The following is a 22,061-nucleotide window of genomic DNA, read 5'->3' as shown; positions in this document are numbered from 1 at the left end:
GAATCATAATTACTGTTTTTTAAAAGTCTTCCTACACAATTGACAACCGAAGCCCATTCTCAAGATCAACAAGCAACACCTGAGGACAACCACACATATTGTTAAGAACGGGATCTAGGCATAGGTAAGGCAGTGCCATTTTTTTTCTATTATCATTTCCCCTTTATATGCTGCCATTGTTTCCACAAGATTTTTCTGCCATGATTTTAACCCCCACCCCAATATAAACTATGTGAATCCCAGTTCTTATCCTCTCTTCTTGCCCATTTCATCTTCCACTTCCCAGTTTCTTACTGTGAAAAATTAGACCACATTGATTCGTTATTGATTTACACTTTCATTGCTGCACACTGTCTCACCCTCATTCGGACAAGCTGATTGAAAATCCTCTAGGTTACACTTTTTTTTTTTACACTTTAAAGCAAAATAATAGATACCTGTACATGAAGAGGTGTGTATGACTATTTTTTAAGAAAAGGAACATGTGTACTTCTCAGTCTCCCGTTGAGAATACAGTGAGGCAATAAAAAGAAAATTATGTACAGGAACACAGATCGACAAGGAGCTACTTTTAACTATGAGACGGGCACACAAATTCCCTAAAAGGCTCAGTGTAGCAACGGAATCAACCAAAATTCAAGGGAGGCTGTGGCAAAGCTGTTCCTAGCCTTACAGGATGCTGTAGATGGAAACATGGAAATCTACATTTGGAGAGGACTTTTTGCCAACAGAATCATGCTGGTGGTGACGTTGCTGCTTATAATGCTGTGTCATACTGTATGCAAGACTCATTCTATTAATTGTTCCATATATGATGATCCCCATCCTATTCCTCATGAATTTTACCAGTCAGGAGATTTTGTGATTGGGGGAATTGTTTCTCAAGTCTATTTCCTTTATAACAATCTCTCCTTCTTGGAACAGCCAGCACAGGCCTTGATTGAGGAATCGATGTAAGATTTATTTCCTTCCTTCCTTCCTTCCTTCCTTCCTTCCTTCCTTCCTTCCTTCCTTCTCTCTCTCTCTCTCTCTCTCTCTCTCCCACCCCCTCGATCTCTCATTCTATAATAGTTCAGTTCTCAGTATCTGAGAGCACATAATCACCATGGAGAGGGGCCCACAATCAAATCTGACTCCCTAATGAGAGTATGTGCGTGATGAATATGTTTTTAAGAATAGTCTTGTCACCATGTATTATTAATATTTTTTAAACTGCACAAGTGAAATATCACAGTATATGTTTCTTGAAAAGTAATTTCTGAATTGTCCCTCAGGCACTTTGCACTCTCTTGACATAACTGGATTATGGTTTTCAAATGCAGCTGAGTTTATGGACGGTTGGAAGTCTCCCCTTGGCACCTTTTGCTTGCAATATCTTCTCTCATTTCATCTGCAAATGGTAGATGCATTTAAATTGCAGCAGTGTGTCCCTGGCTTTAGGAGATTAAATGATCCATTAATTGCTTGCACTGATATTTCTTCCCCACTCAACACAGGGATTGTTGAGGGCTGAGCATTCGAGGCAATGCACACAGGTCATTGGGGCAGGGCTTGGAGGCACATCCCAGACCCATGGATAGAGTGTTTGCATGGTCAGGCATTAGTGAATACCAAGAGAGACAACAGAAGAGGCTTACTTGTCTCTTCTCAGAGGTTGCTTTCAAAAGCTAGGAAGTACATTATATGTGTCAAATCTATTTTGGGCTAGCACTTGTGTTTGTGTGCAAAAGGAGTGAATTATTGTTGTAAAGAAAGTGAACCTAACAAATGTAAGGAGCAGCATGTTATGTTCTTGAATAATCCCCAAACATTCTGATCATTCAACTATTCATCAGAAGAGTACCTGTTTCATATATCTTACTTTCTGCTAACTTTGCTGTACCTTTGCTTTTTCAACTTCTGTGGCATTGAGTTACATCTCAATATCAGTAGTTTGCAGATGAATGTTGATGAAGTGTACAAATGTATTTTTACTGGTGCTTTGCTGCTGCTTTATTTAAACAGGCTGTACCTCTTTTTACAGTTCAGTGCCTAAGAACTACCAGCACATTCTGGCTTTAGCATTTGCTGTCAAAGAGATCAATGAGAATCCTAGCATTTTATCAAACGCCTCCATGGGCTTCTATATCCTCAATAGCTACTTCACCGCAAGAATGACTTATAAAGCTAGCCTTAGCCTGCTTTCCAAACAGAAGTTTGTCCCCAACTTCTCTTGTGATAGCCAGAACAAGCTGATAGCTTTAATTGGAGGATCTGTCTCTGAAATCTCTGCCAATATGGCCGTTATTTCAGCAATCCACAAGATTCCACAGGTAATCTCTAGAGATACCACGAAAGTGGCACACATGGAAATGGAAATTGCCTCAGTTTACATGTTCATTTGTGGTCAGGAATGGAAATCATGCAAGCACATATGATCTTTATTCATTGTTGTTGTTTTCAGTCCCCAAATGATGTGTAACAGATGACACACACACACACATATATAATTTTTTCTGATGTTTGCTTTACATTGAAATGAAATGGGCATTGCATTGAAATGATGTAATGACATCATTAATGACATAGTTAATTGCATAAAATTTGGGCACAGCAGACAGAGATATGAATGTAATTCTTAGTGGCAGTGGCATGGAAACAGTGCTGATTGCAATGAATATGGGTTAGAAACAAACTGATTATTTCCTGTATCCCTAGTCTTGATTTCAGCACAGCATTCAAAAAGTTCAAAAAGTTTCATTAGAAATCTGTTTCAATGCAGACTATATGGTAATATCATTAGGTTGATTGAAAGATAAAGAATGGAAAACTGCTCTGAAACTAACAAAATGCAAATAAACAAAGTGCCAAACTAAGGCAGAAAAAAATTTCAAAAGCAAACCTTTGGATAGGGGACAACTGGCAGAACAACAACACACCTGAAAGAGATATAGTAGACCAATGGTTCCCAAACTGAGCATGGTGCTCCATGAAGCATCTTCAAGTGCTCCGTGAAGAGCTTGGAAAGAAAAATAAATAAAATAAATGTAAATAAATAAATAAATAAAAAAAATAAATGTAAAAACAGCCCCAAATGCCCATGCATAAGGGTGACAATACTGCTCCATGATTAATTTCTCTCTTGAAAAGACTCCCACCACACAAAAAGTTTGGGAACCGCTGTAGTAGACCAAGAGCTAACTATCAGTTACCACTGTGATGCAGCTGCGGCAAAGTCTTAATGCAATTTAAGCTGCATCAATGCAACCAAAGTGCTATATATTGAGAAGTAAAAGCTGAATGTTATTTAATTAGCACACCTCTAGTAGTATGTTCAGTCCTCAGTGCTGCACTTTGTCATAGATAAAGATAACTTGAAACAGCTTCAGAGGAAGACGGTGAAGATGGTCAGGAGAATGGGGAGAAATGCCTATGACAAAAGGTTGGAGGAATTGGGTATATTTAGCCCGGGGAAGAGGAGATTAAAATGTGTGGGTGGGTGGGGGGTCGTGAAGCTTACATCCCTCTTCAAGTATAAAATTTCTGAATAGCTGTGACATTGAGTTGGGAAACAAATTGTCACCTGCTGTTCCAAAGGGTAGGACAAGATTTTGGAACAGCATTAGGAGACTCCTCTTAATGCTAAATGTAGTTCAAATATAGAAACAATTACCAAAGGGTCCTTGCTGGAGCAGTGCCAGATTTAGGGCAGGGTGGATGGTTCCCCCTCACAGAACACCAAGCCAAGGGGGCTCCAAATTGAGAGGATCTAAAATTGAGATTGAGGGTGTGTGCATGGCAAAGTTGGGGTTTGCTTAGAGTACCCCTGAAGTTCTTCAGGCAGAGCCACAAAAAGTCATATATCGTGGGTGATATATATTGATTTCCTGCATCATGCTAGATTTTGCACTTGATTGCCTACGGGACCCTTTCCAGCTCCAGGATACAAAGACAGACCTTTTTGTTATGTGAAAAATTATTATACGTTTTATTTCAGCTTCCTTATGGATCATTTTTCACAGGACAACATGGCAAAATGCTACTTCCATTTTTGTACCAGATGGTACCCAGTGAAGCCCATCAACACATGGGAGCTGTGCGGTTATTTCAGCATTTCGGATGGACGTGGGTTGGGCTCTTGGCTGTGGCTGATGACAAAGGGGACCGCTTTCTGCATACAATGGTACCACTGCTTTCCCAGAATGGCATATGTTATGCCTTCATAGTAAGAATACCAAAATGGAGTTATATGGATGAACTGATAGACTTGCTTATACAGCAGCAAAACAATTATGAGATTCTCATGGAGAGAAAAGTCAATGTATTCTTTATATATGGAGAACCTCCATCCTTTCAGGTTTTGAGAGTGTTGCTTTTTCTAGCACCTTTCTTGTCACTGCCACCTCTTGGCAAAGTGTGGGTTGTTACCTCCCACTGGGATTTTGAATCACTGTCTGTTCAAAAGAATTGGGATATGCAAACCTTTCATGGTTCCATATCCTTCACTGTTCATTCAGATCAGCCATTGGGATTTCAAAAGTTCAATGAAGGAATAAGACCTTCCTGGGCCAAAGGAGATGGTTTTATTCAGGACTTCTGGGAACAGGCATTCAGCTGCTCATTAAAGAAGTCTAATGGACAGGAGGAAAAGGGGAAGAAGAGTTGCACTGGAAAGGAGAAGCTAGAGAATCTTCCTGGAAATCTGTTTGAAATGCACATGACTGGCCACAGTTACAACATCTACAATGCTGTCTATGCTGTGGCACATGCTTTGCATGCCATGTACACACAGAGCTCCAGATACAGAAGCATGGAAGAAAGAGGGAAACTAGCATTTCAGAATGTACAACCCTGGCAGGTAATGACAGTTAAACACAATGGCAACGAAACAGACTAGTTTATGGCCCAGAGATAAAGGCAACTCGAAAACTACAACTAATTCAGAATGAGACAGCTAGATTGGTGACTGGGAGCGGCCACCTGGTCCTAAAGGATCTCCATTGGCTCCCAGTACGTTTCTGATCACAATTTAAAGTGTTGGTGATGATCTTGAAAGCCCTTAACAGCCTTGATCCTGTATAATATTATATCATCATCATCATCATCATCATTTATACCCAATCTCCAGCCCAATTTTTCAGCCCAGACACTGAGGTTCACCTCCAAGGGCCTTGAGGTGGTTCCCTCACTGCAAGAAGTAAAATTACAGGGAACCAGTCAGAAGGCCTTTTCGACAATGGCGCCCTCCCTGTGGAATGCCCTGCTATCCGACGTCAAGGAGATAAACACAACTTGTAGAAGACATTTGAAGGCAGCCCTGTATCAAGATGTTTTTAATGTTTGACATTTTATTATGGTTGTAAGTGTTGGAAGTTTCCCAGAATGGCTGGGGCAACCCAGCTAGATGTGTGGAATATAAATAAAATGATGATGATGATAATAATAATGATAATAATATCATTATTATTATTATTGATTACATACCAACAGTTGGGAAGTGTTAGGGTATGGGGGGGAGGGCTATTCATTTTGACAAGTAGCACCAGACTCATGATAGACTAATGACAGTTTTATCAACAATGGGTCAAGAAATGACAGCTAGAAATAGTGAACTCATAACCAAAAAAGAGCAGGACAGACTTTTAAGAATGCTAAATATTAAATTACTTTTGAGGCCTATGTAACTATCTCTTTGTCAATATACCCTTCCAAATTAGGTGCATCACTTTCTAGGTAACACCATATTCAATAACAGTGCTGGAGACATTGTGTACTTTGATGTAAATGGAGAATTAGTGGCCAGTTTTGATGTCACAAACTGGATGATGTTTCCTAATGGCTCGGTGGCTAGAGTAAAAGTTGGAAGACTGGAACCACAGGCTCCTCGAGGCAAAGAGTTAACCATTCACGATGACCAGATTGTCTGGCACCAAAGCTTTAATCAGGTGAGACATGGCACCAAATGATTGAGTAAATAAGAGTCAGTATGCTCAATTTTCAAAAAGGCATTGTTAATGCTTTTGAAAGCATCTTATTGCATTAGTTTTAATTCTTCTAAAATCTCACAGAATCTCTTTATTCCATGAACAAGGTCTCATCTCAAAGAGACTTTGTCATCTTGGTTGGTAGAATACACAACTCCCATCATCCCAGCACTTGAGACTACGTACCTTTTGCAAGTGCTTGTTTTGACGCAGAGCAAATTGAATGAGAAAGATAAAGGAAGTACAGCTTTCACCCTCCCACTGATTCTTTAAAATTCTGGTTATATGTAAAGAGAGCATCTCTACAGAGGTGTAAAAACTGACAACTTAGATGTATGGTGACAATGTGCTTGGACAGCAATATCAGCTCATGCTATTTCTGTTTGCCAAAGTGGCTCTGTCTCATTCACCCCACTGGGAATTGCTGGAACTGGACTGGACGATCCTAGGCTGGACAATAATTTTACTGTCAAGAAGCATAGTATATCATTATGACTTGGCAGGTATCTAAACATGTATTTGAGAGGGAGGAAGCTGTAAAATGTGATGTTCAAGCATTGCTTCTCAGCCTTCCATTTGTAGTCCAATGTATTCATTTTGGCAACGGTGTATCATATCTGTGCATTAGGTAGGTCAGAAGAAGAAGTCCCAAGGAAGAATATACTGTTCCACCTGGCTTGGTGTAATCCTAGATGGACTAGAAATATTGTTGGCTGAGTTCCAGGAGTTCCTGTTGTGGCCTATAGGGCATGCAATAGGTTAGATGGTTTCTTTTTCTCCAAGGAAGCAAATTGCATTGAATTGATGACTGGTTTTGTTGCTAATAATCCTTCATGTTTCTGTACAGGTGCTGCCAATTTCTGTGTGCAATGACAATTGCTATCCTGGCTACAGCAGGAAGAAGAAAGAAGGAGAGAGATTTTGTTGCTATGACTGTGCTCGTTGTCCGGAAGGGAAGATCTCACACCAGAAGGGTAGGAGGAATAATCAGTACATTTTATAAAAGACACAGGGAATATAAAACAGCATGACCTAGTTGAGAGAAGTCAATAATCAGAGGCAGAAGCTAAAACTGAGTAGGAGGAGGGAGGTCAACAGGCAGAGATGAGTCAGGTTAGTGAAGAATCACCTTCCGTGACAAGCTCCTATCCCCCCAACTCTGAAAACCAGAAGAGGCACAAAATGGGAGGAGCAGAACATAGGCACAGTTTCCAATTGCTAGGAAAACCCCCCCGGAGAGGAGGAGACATAGATGGCTGGGGGAGGGGGACGACCTTTAGTCTTGGTAACTGGTTTCATGGAGTAAGACCCACAAGGAATGAGCTGCTGTACTCATTAGGTATTGAAACTCAGCCAAGTATGTGAAGATTGTTTTTTTCTAATCAAGGTTAACTCTAGCTTTGAACATTGTGATTTACTGACCAGCTCGTTCTGTGACAGTAATGTGCCTTCATATCGTACTTTGGGATTAAAGGGTTCTCCATACACAAATAAATACAACTGTAAAAATTAGAAATAAAAACAATAATAATACTTTGGCATGTGAAAAGTACTTACTGAATGTTTAAAGTGCTCCACCTACATTATTGCAATAACACCTATAACAATTTTGTAAATTACACATGAGGATTAAGATTGATAAATAACAGCATTTCCAAGGACAACCTTCTATGTTCATGACCTGAGAAGAGGTCTGCATCACAAAAATCTTGGGTTACACAGAAACATTTCGCCATTACCAGATCAGTGTGATCACCAAACATTCTCACTTTCTCTTTAAAATTATGGGAGTCCTTTCTCCTAGCATTGGTGAAAGAACTGCAAGAACATAAACATAAGGAAGATGTTGGTTAACATTTTTACATTTTCTACTTACAACTGCCTCTACTTGGGCCCGATCCAAGTTGCGACCGCAGCAAAGCCGGAAGTAAATACCGGGTTTGCCGTGATTTGTGCACACACAGAAGTGGCTTCTGCCATTTGCGCACGTGCAGAAGCAGTTGCTGCCATCTGCACATGCGCACAACAGCGCTTCTACCAGTGACCCATTTCACCTAAAGGGTGGGCCACCAGAATGGATTATGGCGGTAAGTAGAGGTTTCACTGTACTTAAACAGCTCCTCCTTTTTTTCAGACATGGATGCCTGCATCGGTTGTCCAGAAGACCAGTATCCCAACAACAACCAAATTGAATGCATTCCCAAAATTCTAGTTTACCTTTCTTATAAAGAAACTTTAGGGAATATTTTAGCTACCACTGCTATTTATTTCTCTTTGATCACAAGTTTAGTTCTTGGAATTTTTATGAAGCACAAAGACAGTCCCATAGTCAAAGCCAACAACGCAACCCTTACCAGCGTCCTCCTCATCTCCCTCCTCCTTTGCTTCCTCTGCTCCTTACTTTTCATTGGACAACCTGGAAAGATCATCTGCCTTTTTCGACAAATTACTTTTGGCCTCATCTTTTCTGTGGCTCTTTCATCTGTGTTGGCAAAAACCGTCACTGTGGTCCTGGCATTCATGGCAACCAAGCCAGGGGCCAAGATGAGGAAATGTGTGGGGAAAGGGCTGGCAAATTCTATGGTCCTTTCCTGCTCCTTCATTCAAGCAGGCATTTGTGCTCTTTGGCTATTTACTTCTCCTCCGTTCCCAGAGAGAGACATGCACTCAGTGCATGGAAAGATAATACAAGAATGTAATGAAGGTTCAGCTACCATGTTCTACTGTGTCTTGGGCTATATAGGCTTCCTAGCCTTTGCCAGCTTCATTGTAGCTTTCCTAGCCAGGAAGTTGCCTGACAGTTTCAATGAGGCCAAATTTATCACTTTCAGCATGTTGGTGTTTTGCAGTGTTTGGTTGACTTTTATTCCAACCTACTTCAGCACCAAGGGAAAATACATGGTGGCTGTGGAAATCTTCTCCATCTTGTCCTCTGGTGCTGGATTACTGGGTTGCATATTTTTCCCTAAATGCTACATCATTGTGCTGAGGCCCGAGCTGAACAGCAGGGAACAGCTAATAAGGAGAAAACAATGAGACAATATAAAAGCATGTGTTTATGGTACACTGTAATCTATATTTCATTAAAAAGGACGGTGGCAAGGATTTATGGGAATGTGTGAAAGTGTGCCCCACAACTACTCTGTGTTTCCCCATCATATTTATTGTACAGGTGATCATGGTTGTAGGGGGTATTCTAAGAATTAAATCATGGATGCTTCTATTGGAGAACTTAGCTCACATTCCTTTTGGCAGAAATGAACACAGCACAGCTGACTTAGATTTAGCATACACCTCAGTTCTCCTCATGCCCTCATTAGTATTTCTTCTTCTTTCATCCTGTCTTTGTATAAACCCAGAAAACCAGTACAGTGATACCTCGGGTTACATACGCTTCAGGTTACATACACTTCAGGTTACAGCCTCTGCTAACCCAGAAATAATGCTTCAGGTTAAGAACTTTGCTTCAGGATAAGAACAGAAATCGTGCTCCAGCGGCGCGGCAGCAGCAGGAGGCCCCATTAGCTAAAGTGGTGCTTCAGGTTAAGAACAGTTTCAGGTTAAGAACGGACCTCCGGAACGAATTAAGTACTTAACCTGAGGTACCACTGTACTGCTGTTGATGCAATGTATCTTTTCATTTGTGGACAAGGAAATGAATGATTTTGAGACAATTGGACGTCAAAGAAATATTGTTTAACAGAAAGTGGAGGAGAGTTGTATGTTATCATTTTGTTTTAATGCAACTGGCAGATGGAAAATAAGAATTCCTTTTTTAAATTTTAAATTGTTTCCTTTCCCTTTCTCTCTCCCCCCTGCCTCTCTTTTCTTTCTTCTTCCTGATTCTTCCTCTTTCTTTTCTCTTTTCTTCATTCTCTCTCTTCTCTGACATCCTCTAATCAGGGCTTTTATTAGTGTCCAGGAGTGATAGATGGTTGATGGAGAGACCCTGGATGGGAGGCAAGAAAATGTTGGTTTTCCAGGGTGAGAGGCCAGGAGGAGAAAGTGGCTACTACCTTCTGTGGGTGGCAAGGGTTAAGAACTACCTTTAAGAGAGGACACCTTATTCTATTTGTACTTTTTGTAGCTTTTTAGAATAAAAAAATTACATTAGTTTTCTATATCTTACTGTATTATGAAAAACTTTAATAAAAATCTTAACACCAAAAGAAAGAGAATGCCGCAACCCAGCCCTTCTGCAGTTTGTGACCTCCAGCTCATTCTGTTAAGTGGGGCTGTGAACTTCTGCCCCCAGATTGCCCCTGTTGCCAGATTGCAGACAGAGGAAGAAAGAGATAAGCACCACTTACACAATTTCCTTAGAAATCCCACAAAGCTGTTTACAGAAGGAGTCTGTCATAATATTTGATTGTGTACATGACCTCGGATCTTTCACTCTCCCTGACTTCCATGGAATGAATAGGCTCCATGCCAAAAAACAAAACGAAAGATCACCTCAAGGTTAAGCAGACGACATGTGGCAATTTATACCGTTCTCCAGAAATACCAGTTCCTTTTCTTTGGTGGAATTTGCATTAGTAATTGGCCACCCTCCTTGATTGTCAACAGTCTTTTATGTTTTATCACACAGTTCCTGTTCCACCATTCTTTTTACATGTAGTGATGTGCTTCAGATCCTTCCTAGGAACTCAACTCATTCCTGTTTTGTTTACTCTATGCAATTTGAAACTGTAGGAGAGGCTCCCCTCCCTCAAGAGAGGTGGAATGGCTCTGTAAAAGAAGAAGATTAATGTCCTCAAAATGAATGTTGTTCCAAACTTTTATACATTCTTAGAGGATTACCAATACATATTCCCAAATTTTACTTCCAAAAAATAAATCAACTATTTAGATCGTGCCTATGGGGTACAAAGCCACCAAAAATATCACTACATAAAATGCAACTTCCAACTAAGGAAGGTGGCTTTGGTCTCCCAGATCTGGAACTATATCACCAGGCCTACCTGCTGAGTAAGACTAACGATTGGAGAGCTAGCAGGAATCCCAGTTGGGCTACTCTCGAATGTAGTTTCTTTGAACCTCTTGTAGGGTGGACTAAACTTGGCTCCAAATTTATGAAATATCCTATTATCCTGGAGACTACGAAAGCACCTATAAAAATTTGAATGAATATAAATAAAAATAATAAGGAGAAATTAACAATATGGGCCAACCCAAAATTAAAAATTGGAAATCAAGTAATAATTTGGCAAAATTGGATGAAAAAAGGTATTTTGACATTGAATTAATTAACTGATGAAAATTACAAATTTGTGAAATATAAGTAAAGTATGGATTAACCAGTGAAACACAATGGCAATACATCCATTTGAAACATATGTTGGAAAGGCAGTTTGGTCCTGATGCTCTAGCAGCATCGGAAACACCCAGGCTGCTACAAGATTTAATTTCTGCAACAAAAACAAAGAACTCTACACTTGCACTATATAAAACCCTTCTCAACAGGAAGAAATATGATTTAGAATATGATAGACAAAAATGGAGTGAAGAGCTAGGGGTACAGATAACAAATGATATATGGGAGTCAGGTATAAAATCAACAGAGATAGCCTCTATGGATCTAAGACTAAGACTTATTCAGCAGAAAATAATATTCAGAGTCCACTGGACTCCAGCAAAACTATACCAGAAGAAAATAACAAGTGCAGACAACTGCTGGAGATGTGGGAGTAAAAATGCGAACTAGTACATATGATGATTAATTGCCCAATGATAAGATCATTTTGGTGCGAGGTGAAGGACATTTATAGCAAGAGTAATAAAAAGAAATTGTTATTTAGGGGAATTGAATTTAATTCTAAATTATATTCCGGAAACGTGGGAGATTACAAGGGGTAAAAAAAAAAGGATGTACCATGCCATATTAGAAGCAAAAAAACTTGTTTTGATGAATTGGAAGAGCTGCAAAAAGATTCCATTGAGCACATGGATGGATAATATGGACGGACTAGCTACATACGAATGAATTGCATGTCAACGCAAATTAAGAGTGGATAAATATGAAGAAATCTGGAAGGAATATTTAAGTGATAAGGCGGACAGTGGTGGGAAGTAGGGGGAGGAGAGGTGGGGAAATATTGTTAAAAAGGTGTAGTCATAGGTATATCAGTGTTTAAATCTGAATTGTCAGATTGTGTTATTAGTGTTATTATGGTTTTTGTTGTATGTGTTTTTTTTGCGCGCGCGCGCGCACACACACACACACACACACACACACACACTTTCTTTCTCCCTTTTCTCCCACTGGATTTAAAGGGGAGCGGGCCGGCAGCTTCAGATTTGGAGGTTTGGAGGGGAAGGTTATAAACAGTTATCTGTCTGAAGGCAGCCTTTAATTGTAGGGCAGTTTGGTCCAAGTATTATTTAAAGATAAAGAACCACGAGAAGGGCAAGCAATGGCTTGGAAGTTGCCCATCAATACTTAGAACTTGGACAGCAGAGTGAGCAAGCCCAGAGATCAACTAGTCACAGTCTTCACTATTGTGAGATGTACTGCATTTCTATTTATACTATTTATACTATTTATACAGAACATGCTGAATGGCACCTGCTGACTGGAGGCCAGAATAGTCCAGTAGAAAGGATCTTGGAAAATAATGGTAAAAATGGTTGTCTGATATTCTTTAGCAAATTATCTCCTTGTACAGACCGCTGTCTCAACAAGGAAGACGAGAACTGGATTGTGGAGATGGTCAACCCCCTTTTTAACAGGTTCCCTCAAGATTTCAGGGCTTTTGTTTTTGAGACTGTTTATGGGAAGGACACACAGAAGGAGGTTGTGGTGGGGGCCTGAGAAAGGATCTGGAATTCCCCCCTATTCCAGTGCTACAATGACAATCGAGAATGTATTCAATGCTTTGACAACAACCAAAAGGCTGACAGTCCAGGCTTTCGTGATTAGAGCCAGAAAGATGGTTAAGATAGTTGTGGCAGGTAGTTGTGGGACCTCATGATTGTCAGGTGGGCTCCTGTGTAGATTGCCAATAGAGTCAAGGCTTCCGCTGCTTTAACCAACTTAACCTTTGTATATGATGCATATACTTTATGGCTTTGCTGATGAATGAATAAATATTGAGATCTTACCAAAATAACTTCTTGTTTTTTGCTGTCTCTGGTATTAGCACCACAAGCCTAAGTATACACTTGAAAACTCATGAAAATTCACCAGCATATTAGTATAGATATCTCACAATAAGCACATTTTTATATGCAGCTTTGAGAAATGCGCACACTGCTGAAAGCAATTTTTACACAAACACATACTCTTTCATTTTTATGCATACCTTCCTTAATAATCTTTGTAAGCATTGTTTGTAACCTGAAACTGTTCTAAACCTGAAGCACCACTTTAGCTAATGGGGCCTCCTGCTGCCGCTGCACCACCACCGTGCAATTTCTGTTCTCATCCTGAAGCAAAGTTCTTAACCTGAAGCACTATTTCTGGGTTAGCGGAGTCTGTAACCTGAAGCGTATGTAACCTGAAGCGTATGTAACCTGAGGTACCACTGTAATCACTGACCATTGACCAAGAAGCCTAGGGGTAATGGGAGTTGTAGTCCAGCAACATCCAGGGACCCAAGGCTGAAGTACACTGCTGTAGAGAGGCAAGTCAGCAACTGATGCACTTTTGTAATGGTGCTGGTTTCAGTACCAAGAATCTTCCCAAAATGCTGATGCAAATGTATTTGCAGTCTAAAGAGCTTAGCAAACAATATTGGGGTTCCCTTCACAGTCATTACACGTTGCAGAGGGAAGATGTGACCAGAGGGTTTCTCTTTCAGTTCTCTTACCAAGAACAGAAAGAGTTGCAGATCCTCCGTGCCTCGTGACAATTTCTTCCTGTAATTGGTCAGGTGTTTTTTTTTTAAAAAAAACCTGACCAACTCTCTGTTTTGTGATTGGCAGTTCTATATACAAGGAGGGGTAGCCAACCTTTCCTAAGAGAAACAGAATAGCTATATAAAGAGCTGGTGAATTATTGTTGTAAGTGGGAAGAAGACCATCTTTGGCTGGGAGACAAGCTACTTTCTTACCATGGAGCAGACAGTGAGTAACTCTGTTACATGTTACAATTTATCCGATATGCCTCTGTCAAGCTTCTGTTATTATTGTGGCATATAATACATGTTATGAATAAATATAACATTCATACCAATAATACATTATCATCATTCCTACTTACAAAACAAGTAGGAATGATGATAATGCTTCATTGAACTTCATTGAAAAGAAAAACAATAACAGTATAATTCTACAACATTAAAGGTAAAGGTAAAGGTACCCCTGCCCGAGCGGGCCAGTCTTGACAGACTCTGGGGTTTGTGCACCCATCTCACATCTATTGGCCGGGGGCCAGCGCTACAACATTAGGATTTTGATTTAATATCTATGTGCTGCTTTCCTGACAACAAAGATGAGCTCCAATCAGCTCAAAACAATTAGCAGCTTACAAGATGTAAGACGATTAAATTCAAAGACAAATGTTCAAGATTTACAGTAATAAAATTAAAGTACAATGTAATCGTTTTAGAACTGGGATCTTATAGGTATATCTTATATCCAGATAGCATTGCACCCTCCTGTAGCTAATAAAGGAGTAGGTGTATGAAATTGGAAATGCATAGCTTGGGGATATTTCTGGAGCCACTATTGTCACTTGAGTCATAAGAAGCCTCATTGGCATGGAGTGTCTACTATCAGTTTGGGCTGATGGTCCAGCTACACCCCTATCTGAATGGTATAGCCTAGCTTCTGCAGTCTAGTTCTGGCAACCTCTACCAGGGTCTCCACCCACTACTGCTAGCCAGTTAGATCAATTTTCTGGACTCTCAGCTTCCCAAAGACAGTCACCATTCAGGCAGCAGCTTCCTATGACCCTTCCAAAGGCAGGGAGTGGAGCCGAGTGGCTGGAAACACCTAGCCAATAACGCTACTCTCAATGCCCTCTCTTTTTGTTTTCTTCTGACAGGTGTCCAGAAGTTGGTTGGGTTTCAGCCTGTTGAGTGTGACTTTCCTGCTGTGTTTGACAAGTGGAGCCTTTGGGTCTATAGATCCAGACAAGCTGAAGGCAATCATTGACTACATCAGAGAGTGAGTAATGTTTTGGATTTTTCTGGGGCTTTCCAAGCAAGTGTTCAACACATTTCGAAAACCCCCTCAAAACAAAATCATGGGACTAAAACAAACAAGAATGTTGGTATTCTGGCCAAATAAAGCATTTTGCTTTCATACTCATAATAATTTACATTTTAGTATATGTGCTGCCGAAGCGAGCACTTAATAATTTACGTTTTGATTATTTCATACAACATGGAGGAGATTGTTTTGCTTCATGTTATGATGCTGCTACAAGGTGGCCTAAGATAAATGAATAAGATTCTGTCTGTGTATGTATATTTGTGCAGAGGGGAAATGTGTGTGTGTTATGTTTGCTTTCAAAGGTCTGCCCATGTGGTTTTTTTCTGGCATGCGTGCTTTCACATTTTGTCATCTTTAAGTGATATCAGGGTGAAGATGTGGGGAAGGCAATATCATTATGACTGTGAATATTGCAAGGCACATAAAAACTTGTACAGTAAGATGCCTGTAGAGGGAAGCACTGCATAGGGATGGGTGAGCAGGTTGATTTCAGGTTCTCTCAGTTTCTCATCTTTCCACACTTCAGTTTTCCACATTTCTGAGAAAAATCACCAGCATTTTAGCGCAAATTTATATTCACATGTTTTTATGCAATTTTTCCTAACATACACATTTTTGCAAAAAAAATTCCGCTAATACAATGATTTTAATGTTATTATTACAATGTACATGCATTTTTATGCATACTGCTCCTTAATATATGCATAATTAATTAATTAATGAAATTTCTATTCTGTCCTTCATTCAAGGACCACAGGGCAGGTTTCAATATAAAAACACAAAAATATACACCATAATAACAAACAAAAACAATAATTCCATCCTATGGAACTAACTTTCTCCTCCAATCACCCTCTTAAGTTAGATATCCATTTCCAAATGAGCTTGTTAAGGAAATAATCTGTTCTTACATGGGTAGGACAAAACGGTAAACACTGAAGGCATACCTAAATTCTACAGCACTTTAAAAGGTTAGTGGTTCTTCCATTTATATAGTACTTCTAATGTTGTAATGGTCATTTTCTTCTGCTTTCAGAACAGGTCCTCCAAACTCTCATAGCAAGGAAGTTGAACGTTTCCCATCTGTTTTACACCTATACCCTTTCTTGCCTTTCTGCTTTCTATTGGGGCTTTAGCAGTGAGGTCTTTTCACTTCCCTGAAAACCTGTTAACCTACTTATCCCCCAAGTTCATGAAAACAAAGCTGCTCTTTAATGGGCTGTAGCAATGTCAATGGTCATTTGTGCAAATTACTTTGCTTGAGAAGTACATTGCATAATTTGGAGAAGTGTGAATTTCGGGGGGGGGGGCTTATTATGGTTTTCAAATTGTTTTGGAAAGTGAAAATTTGGTAGGTTCACCTTTAAATGTGGACTGAATTGCATTCCTCCACCATCCTACCTCTGGGAGAAAGGGCACAGCAGGAGAAACAGGGTGATTTGGGAAGGAACTAACTGGGCATTATGCAGGCCTTGCTGGCTACAAGCCTCAGCCAGTGTGCCCCAAACACATTAGCGGTGCCATAGCTGAGGTGGTCTTTATTTTTTAAAAAACCTTGTGCACTCAGAGTGAAGGGAGTATCGAAATACTGCAAAACTATGCCTAAGGTCCCCTGGGCATGCACAGAGTGCCTTTCTCCCAAGGGAAAGCAACATCTCTCTCTCTCTCTCTCTTACTCACTCACTTGAAGGGAGTAGGCAGGGAGTGCACTGACAGTTGGAAGGCAACGCCCGGAGAGCAGGAGGAGAAATGCATCTGGAGCAAACAAGATACGCAGGGTTGGCTGATAAGCGAAAGGAGTGCACTGGCAAAATGCTTTAGAAACACCCAAAGAGGCAATAAGGCAAATCGAGGAATATGATATGGTGGGGTGGGGTGAGGGGCTGCAGGAGTATAACTATTGCTGGCTTACGTGTATTGGGGGCCACCAGCCTTTGGAAACAATTCCGCTGGTTGCCTCTGCGCAGATCACAATAAACCCTTTTCTCCGAAGGAACTGAATCCCTGGTGCTTCTTTTGCAACCTCTACGTTCTGGGTAAGCGGGCAAATGGATCCTAAGTAAATAAGGCTTCAAGAGCAGCACAATGTCTGGCTTCACTTCCTGGGACGCCCGTGGGATTATGCAGCACATAGTCATATGGGTGTCCTGGAAAGTGCTGATGTGCTGAGAGCCTTCTTCTTTTGCAAGCAAATATGGTGCTTTTACTAGCACAGTATTTAAAAGAAAAGGGTATTCCCCCTCTAGGATTCATGGAACCCCTGATCTGCACCCACTGGTCTGGCTCTAATGGCACTCCTGGTTTTGCTTAGCAAATCTAATTCCAATTAACATTACAAACTCCATCATCTTGGGTTATTGGCGTCCCCCCCCCAAAAAAACCCCCAGCTATCTGCTGTAACATTAAGTTGTGACTTCTATCTATAAATAGGTCATCACAGATATTGCAGTAGAACTGGAACTACTCTGCCTCTCCATTCAAATGACTGCAACCGAGACTATAATAAAAAATCAAGCCAACATGGACCAAAAGGAGGAACCTGGTTTGGAATAGTTCAGCATCACTCATTCTCAGCTTTCCTTTGTTTTTTCTTAGGTATGGCATCCGCAAAGGCCATTATGCTGTGGCTGTAAGACTGGATAACACATACTGCAGAAATCCTACACGGCAGAATTTAGAGACTGCTTTACCTATAAACCAAATGAATGAGATGCAGAGGGCTATTACAGAGGAAAATGGAATTTATAACCCACCACAGATAGGAGATGTTGTTGCAGCCAGGCCAAAGTTTGAGACACATTTCACAGAGCATGCTGAATGGCGCTTACTGAACGGAGGCCAGAATAGCCCAGTAGAAAGGATCCTAGCCAATAAGGACCAAAATAGTTGCCTGATCTTCTTTAGCAAATTATCCCCCTGTGTGGACAAATGTCTCAATGAGAATAACATGAGAAACATTGTACAGGTGGTCAACCCCCTTTTTAACAGGTTCAATGAAGATGCCAGGGCTTTTGTTTTTCAATTCATTTTCTCACGGGATGCAGAAAGAGAAGATAAGGTTGTGCTGGAGGCCTGGCAACGCATCCAGAATGCCCCACTATTTCGGTGCTATGCAGGTAATAGAGCCTGCATCAAATGTTTTAACCATGACCAACCTGATACCGACAGTCCCTGCTTGGAGGGAAAGCCAATGATAGAGTAGTGCCCACCTAGAGATTGCATTTGTGGCACTTAGCATTTTGCCAGCTGGCCTAAGAACCAAAGTCACCCCTTCCTCATTCCCATATTCTTGTTTTCTCAAGATTGAGCATTACATATGATCTTTGTAGTCCTTTGCTTTGTTGTTGAATCAATAAAATCCTTGGAGTATATCACAAAAGCTTCTTGTCTGTTTGCTTCTTCTTCTTCTGCTGTACCCTATAGTGTGAATAATCACCCACGCCTACCGAAGAGATGTGCAAAGTCACGTGGGGCTGTAGTGTCCACACTGGGGCTGTTAACATGCCCATGGGTGTTTGAGAATTCAAGGTTACAATACAATCCAGTGCCCACAGCTGGCATAAAACTTAAAAGCCCAAAGGACAATTTGCTGCAGTCTGGAGAAGCAACCTAAGTTAAGGAGAATTGGTTGCAACACTGCGATGTCTCGGAAAATCCAGATGTTATATCCTCAGTTGCTAGATTCTGCGCTGCCATGATGGTCATTTATTGAAAGATGGTTTTATCTAATGCTGGTCTGTGACCAAAATAAAGGTTGATACTGATTGTGATGTCTTGATCTGAAAGACTAGATCAAGGAAGAGGAGCCCTGGGACTATTGTTGGTGGGGTGCTTGGTTGAGCTGAAATTCAGAGCATGTCCCTACACTCCTCAGCTTAACTCAACAGGTCATTATAAAATAAGCACAAGCTCTTGCAAGGGCACAGAGGAAGAAACTGTTGACATAAACTGGCTGCCCACACATACACACACCTGTGGGTTCTTAATTAGCATTTGTGAGCATAAAAGCCTCCTTCCCAACTGATTCAGCCCTACTTATAAACTAACCAGCAGTTGTTTTGCAAATCTTAAGAAAAGCATCCTTGACTTCTGTTTTGCCTCCTATTTCCACATGTGGTGAGAATGCCAATACGTGTGTGGATTTTGGAAGGTTATGCTGAAAGAATGTATTGTTATAATAACATATGTTGTTGTTCTCAATGTTGTTCTCAATCTTTAGTGCTTGCACTATAGGCATCAACTTTTGCTTCCACACTCCTGATATGCCACAAATAATGTTGTAAGCATGTCATGTGTACCTTTATAGCTCTGGGAACTGAATCAACTTGCAGCCTAACCTACCTCACAGAGTTGTTGGAAGCACACTGCACACCCAGACATACTGGAGATGTAAAAATACACATATTGCATATACCGGTAATAGTTTGTTGGCAAGACTATCTGCTCGTTGCAGGATAACTTTTTTAAAAAATAAAAAACCACAATATTGTTTTCCTGCCCAGTAACAGCCGTGACGCTAACTAAACCTCACTTAATTTTTTGAGAATCTTTGTTGTAAAACCCATCTCTGTCCTGGTATATTAGCAGATGCCAGTTAGAATTTGTTTATCAGTCATCACAACCATCACATCCCAATAAAAAAAAATCCTTCCATCACACAATGCCTTTCTATTCAGCTGCCAAACATGAAAGCTCAGTTTGGAATACTCAATGTTAGTTTTTGCTCATTCAGTGCCACTCATTCCCATCATTTTTTGGTGCTCATTCCTAGGTATGGCATTAAAAACATCCATTATGCTGTGGCTATAAAACTGGATCATGCATACTGCATAGAACCTACACCAATGGTCTTAGAGACAGTTTTGCCCAGGAGCAAAATGCAGCAGATGAAGAATGCTCTTGACCACAGGAATGGAATATATGTCCCAAAGCCAATAGGAGATGTCATTGCAGTGAGGCCAAGATTTACCCGTAGTAAAGAGCACGCAGAATGGCGCTTGCTGACTGGAGGCCAGAATAGCCCTGTAGAAAGGATCCTATCCAATAAAGACCAAAATAGTTGCCTGATCTTCTTTAGCAAATTATCTCCTTGTGTAGAACGTTGCCTCAATGAGAGCGATGCGAGAAACATTGTCCAGATGGTCAACCCCCTTTTTAACAGATACAGTGAGGATTCCAGGGCTTTTGTTTTTGAGACTGTTTACATGAAGGATACAGTGAAAGAGCATGAGGCTGTGGTGGGGGTTTGGGAACACATCCAGGGTGCCCCCCTATTCCGGTGGTACAGTAGCAACAGAGGCTGCATTAAATGTTTTGATGACAACCAGTCGAGTGACAGAAACCCCTGCTTAGGCGATGAGGTAGAGACAGAAAGGTAGTGGGAGAGCAGCTGTGGCACCTGATACTTGCCACTTGGCCTCCTGGGCTATATATTGCCCAGATAAGCAATGTACCTCCTCCAATCCCTGACTTAGTTGATTGAGCATTGCATGTTACATGTTTTCTTTTGTGTTTTTTTTTTAGTTCTCTGCCGTTCTGTTCAATAAATAATTGTTCAGAGCACACCACAATATATTCTTATCTTTCTCGCTGCTTCTGGTATTCCCCTCACTTTGAGCACTGGACAGTCATGAGGACCCACAGTCAGTGGCCTAGCATGTGTGTGGGGACAAGGGGGGCCATGGCCCTGGGCACAGAATCTTGGGAGGTGCAAACTAGGCACATGCCCGGTGCACGAGCCCTCTGGGTCAGTGCAGAGGATGTTCTTCACCTCTGGGGTCGCCCCGCTCCCGCCCACCAGCTGATTGTCGGCCCCTGTGCGCTAGGTGTGGGTGGGGTGTGGGGGTGAAGAGCACCTTCCATGGCCCGTCCCCGCCCTCCAGCCAGTGGATGGGCACTCACGGTCTGGACACAGACAGAGTGTGGAGGGCGCTCTTCACCCTTTGCTCCTGCCCCAGCCAATGAGCACCTGCTTGTCAGCTGACTGGCTTCTCAGGCTAGATTTCCCTTAGAATCAAGTCTCTTCCCCTACCCTCACCCCTGCTTGACCCTGGTGTCTGTAGTCATATGCTTTGCTCTTGCATCAATAAATGTTCAAAGCAAATCCCAAATGCTTCCTGTCTTTTCTTCTCGACTACTTCTGATGTCACCCACCCTGTGCTCACCACATCTGGCAGCTGAGACTTGTGGATTCACAAGGAGCTGCAGTGCCCACTATTGCCTGCATGAGAGCGATGCAATGGTTGCGTGTTTGCACTAAGATTGAGATTTTCCCCACATTGTTTGATTCACAAATAAACATTTTAGCATGCTTGGAAGTCTTCATCTCTGTCTTCTGTTTTACATATGGATGATATCCAGACAAGTGCCTGGAGGATCAGAATCCAAACCAAGACCCAAAACCACAACATCCCTAAAAACCTAAGCTTCTTGTCTTGGGATCACTAAAATGCAGTATGTTTCAATGGAATCAATTTACAGATTCAGACCCTAACCCTAACCCTGGCCTACTCATGCAGAAGAATTAGTTGGGAATGAAATGGTGTTGGCAGAATGGACTATAGAATGGAGTGTAAGGTGTGTGTGTGTGTGTGTGTGTGTTTGTGTGTATGTATGGGTTTAGCATACTTTTCTAGGCAAAAGATTGTACTGTACTGTATCTTACCAGCTCCCTGATTGTTCATGTGCCTCCTCTTACTCATATATTTCCTTCTGTAGTTCCTCCCAGCTTCTACTCCTTTGAACCTCATGCTTGATTGGTTGATTAATTAATGTCCTTCTTGGAACTAACTCCATTGTATCCCATAGCATTGCTGCAGAGTAGGGATGTAGTTAACGAAACACTGTTGCAAACCCTCCTTGACCCTTTCAAGTGTAATTGCTCTGAGAAGCAGCACTGGATTTAACTGGCAGGTTCTGCTTGTTTCTCTGTCAGGATCC

The 22,061-nt window shown here is 41.2% G+C and overlaps 2 protein-coding genes across 4 annotated transcripts; both read left to right on the top strand.

The window, feature by feature from the left end:
* Positions 1 to 693: 693 nt before the first annotated feature.
* On the top strand, positions 694 to 8,999 carry LOC309516608 (vomeronasal type-2 receptor 26-like; the record flags this gene model as incomplete). The annotated part of the gene is made up of 6 exons (XM_082195368.1): positions 694 to 953; positions 2,024 to 2,312; positions 3,977 to 4,837; positions 5,697 to 5,924; positions 6,811 to 6,937; positions 8,098 to 8,999. The coding sequence occupies 6 exons, from the start codon at positions 694 to 696 to the stop codon at positions 8,997 to 8,999; spliced, it is 2,667 nt and encodes an 888-aa protein (XP_082051494.1).
* A 4,538-nt stretch (positions 9,000 to 13,537) lies between these two features.
* LOC309516777 (uncharacterized protein) lies at positions 13,538 to 21,225 on the top strand. Of its 3 annotated transcripts, none has more exons than XM_082195625.1 (4): positions 13,538 to 13,588; positions 13,890 to 14,030; positions 14,953 to 15,074; positions 19,894 to 21,225. In XM_082195625.1, the coding sequence occupies exons 2-4, from the start codon at positions 14,019 to 14,021 to the stop codon at positions 20,498 to 20,500; spliced, it is 741 nt and encodes a 246-aa protein (XP_082051751.1). In that variant the 5' UTR covers positions 13,538 to 13,588; positions 13,890 to 14,018; the 3' UTR covers positions 20,501 to 21,225. The 3 variants fall into 3 exon arrangements, with proteins under 3 accessions (XP_082051751.1, XP_082051749.1, XP_082051750.1); XM_082195623.1 differs by lacking the exon at positions 19,894 to 21,225 and adding an exon at positions 17,718 to 18,501; XM_082195624.1 differs by lacking the exons at positions 13,538 to 13,588; positions 19,894 to 21,225 and adding an exon at positions 17,718 to 18,501 and having other exon boundaries at positions 13,801 to 14,030.
* Positions 21,226 to 22,061: the final 836 nt, after the last annotated feature.

The sequence above is a fragment of the Podarcis vaucheri genome, assembly GCF_965113315.1.
Source record: "Podarcis vaucheri genome assembly, chromosome: 13".
Classification (NCBI taxonomy): domain Eukaryota; kingdom Metazoa; phylum Chordata; class Lepidosauria; order Squamata; family Lacertidae; genus Podarcis; species Podarcis vaucheri.
Note: the sequence above shows the minus strand (reverse complement) of the source record. Positions and strands in the feature narration are given on the sequence as shown.

Coding starts and splice junctions, on each gene's coding strand:
- LOC309516777 (XM_082195625.1), top strand. Junction 15,075..19,893: donor ATCATTGACTACATCAGAGA/GTGAGTAATGTT, acceptor GCTCATTCCTAG/GTATGGCATTAAAAACATCC.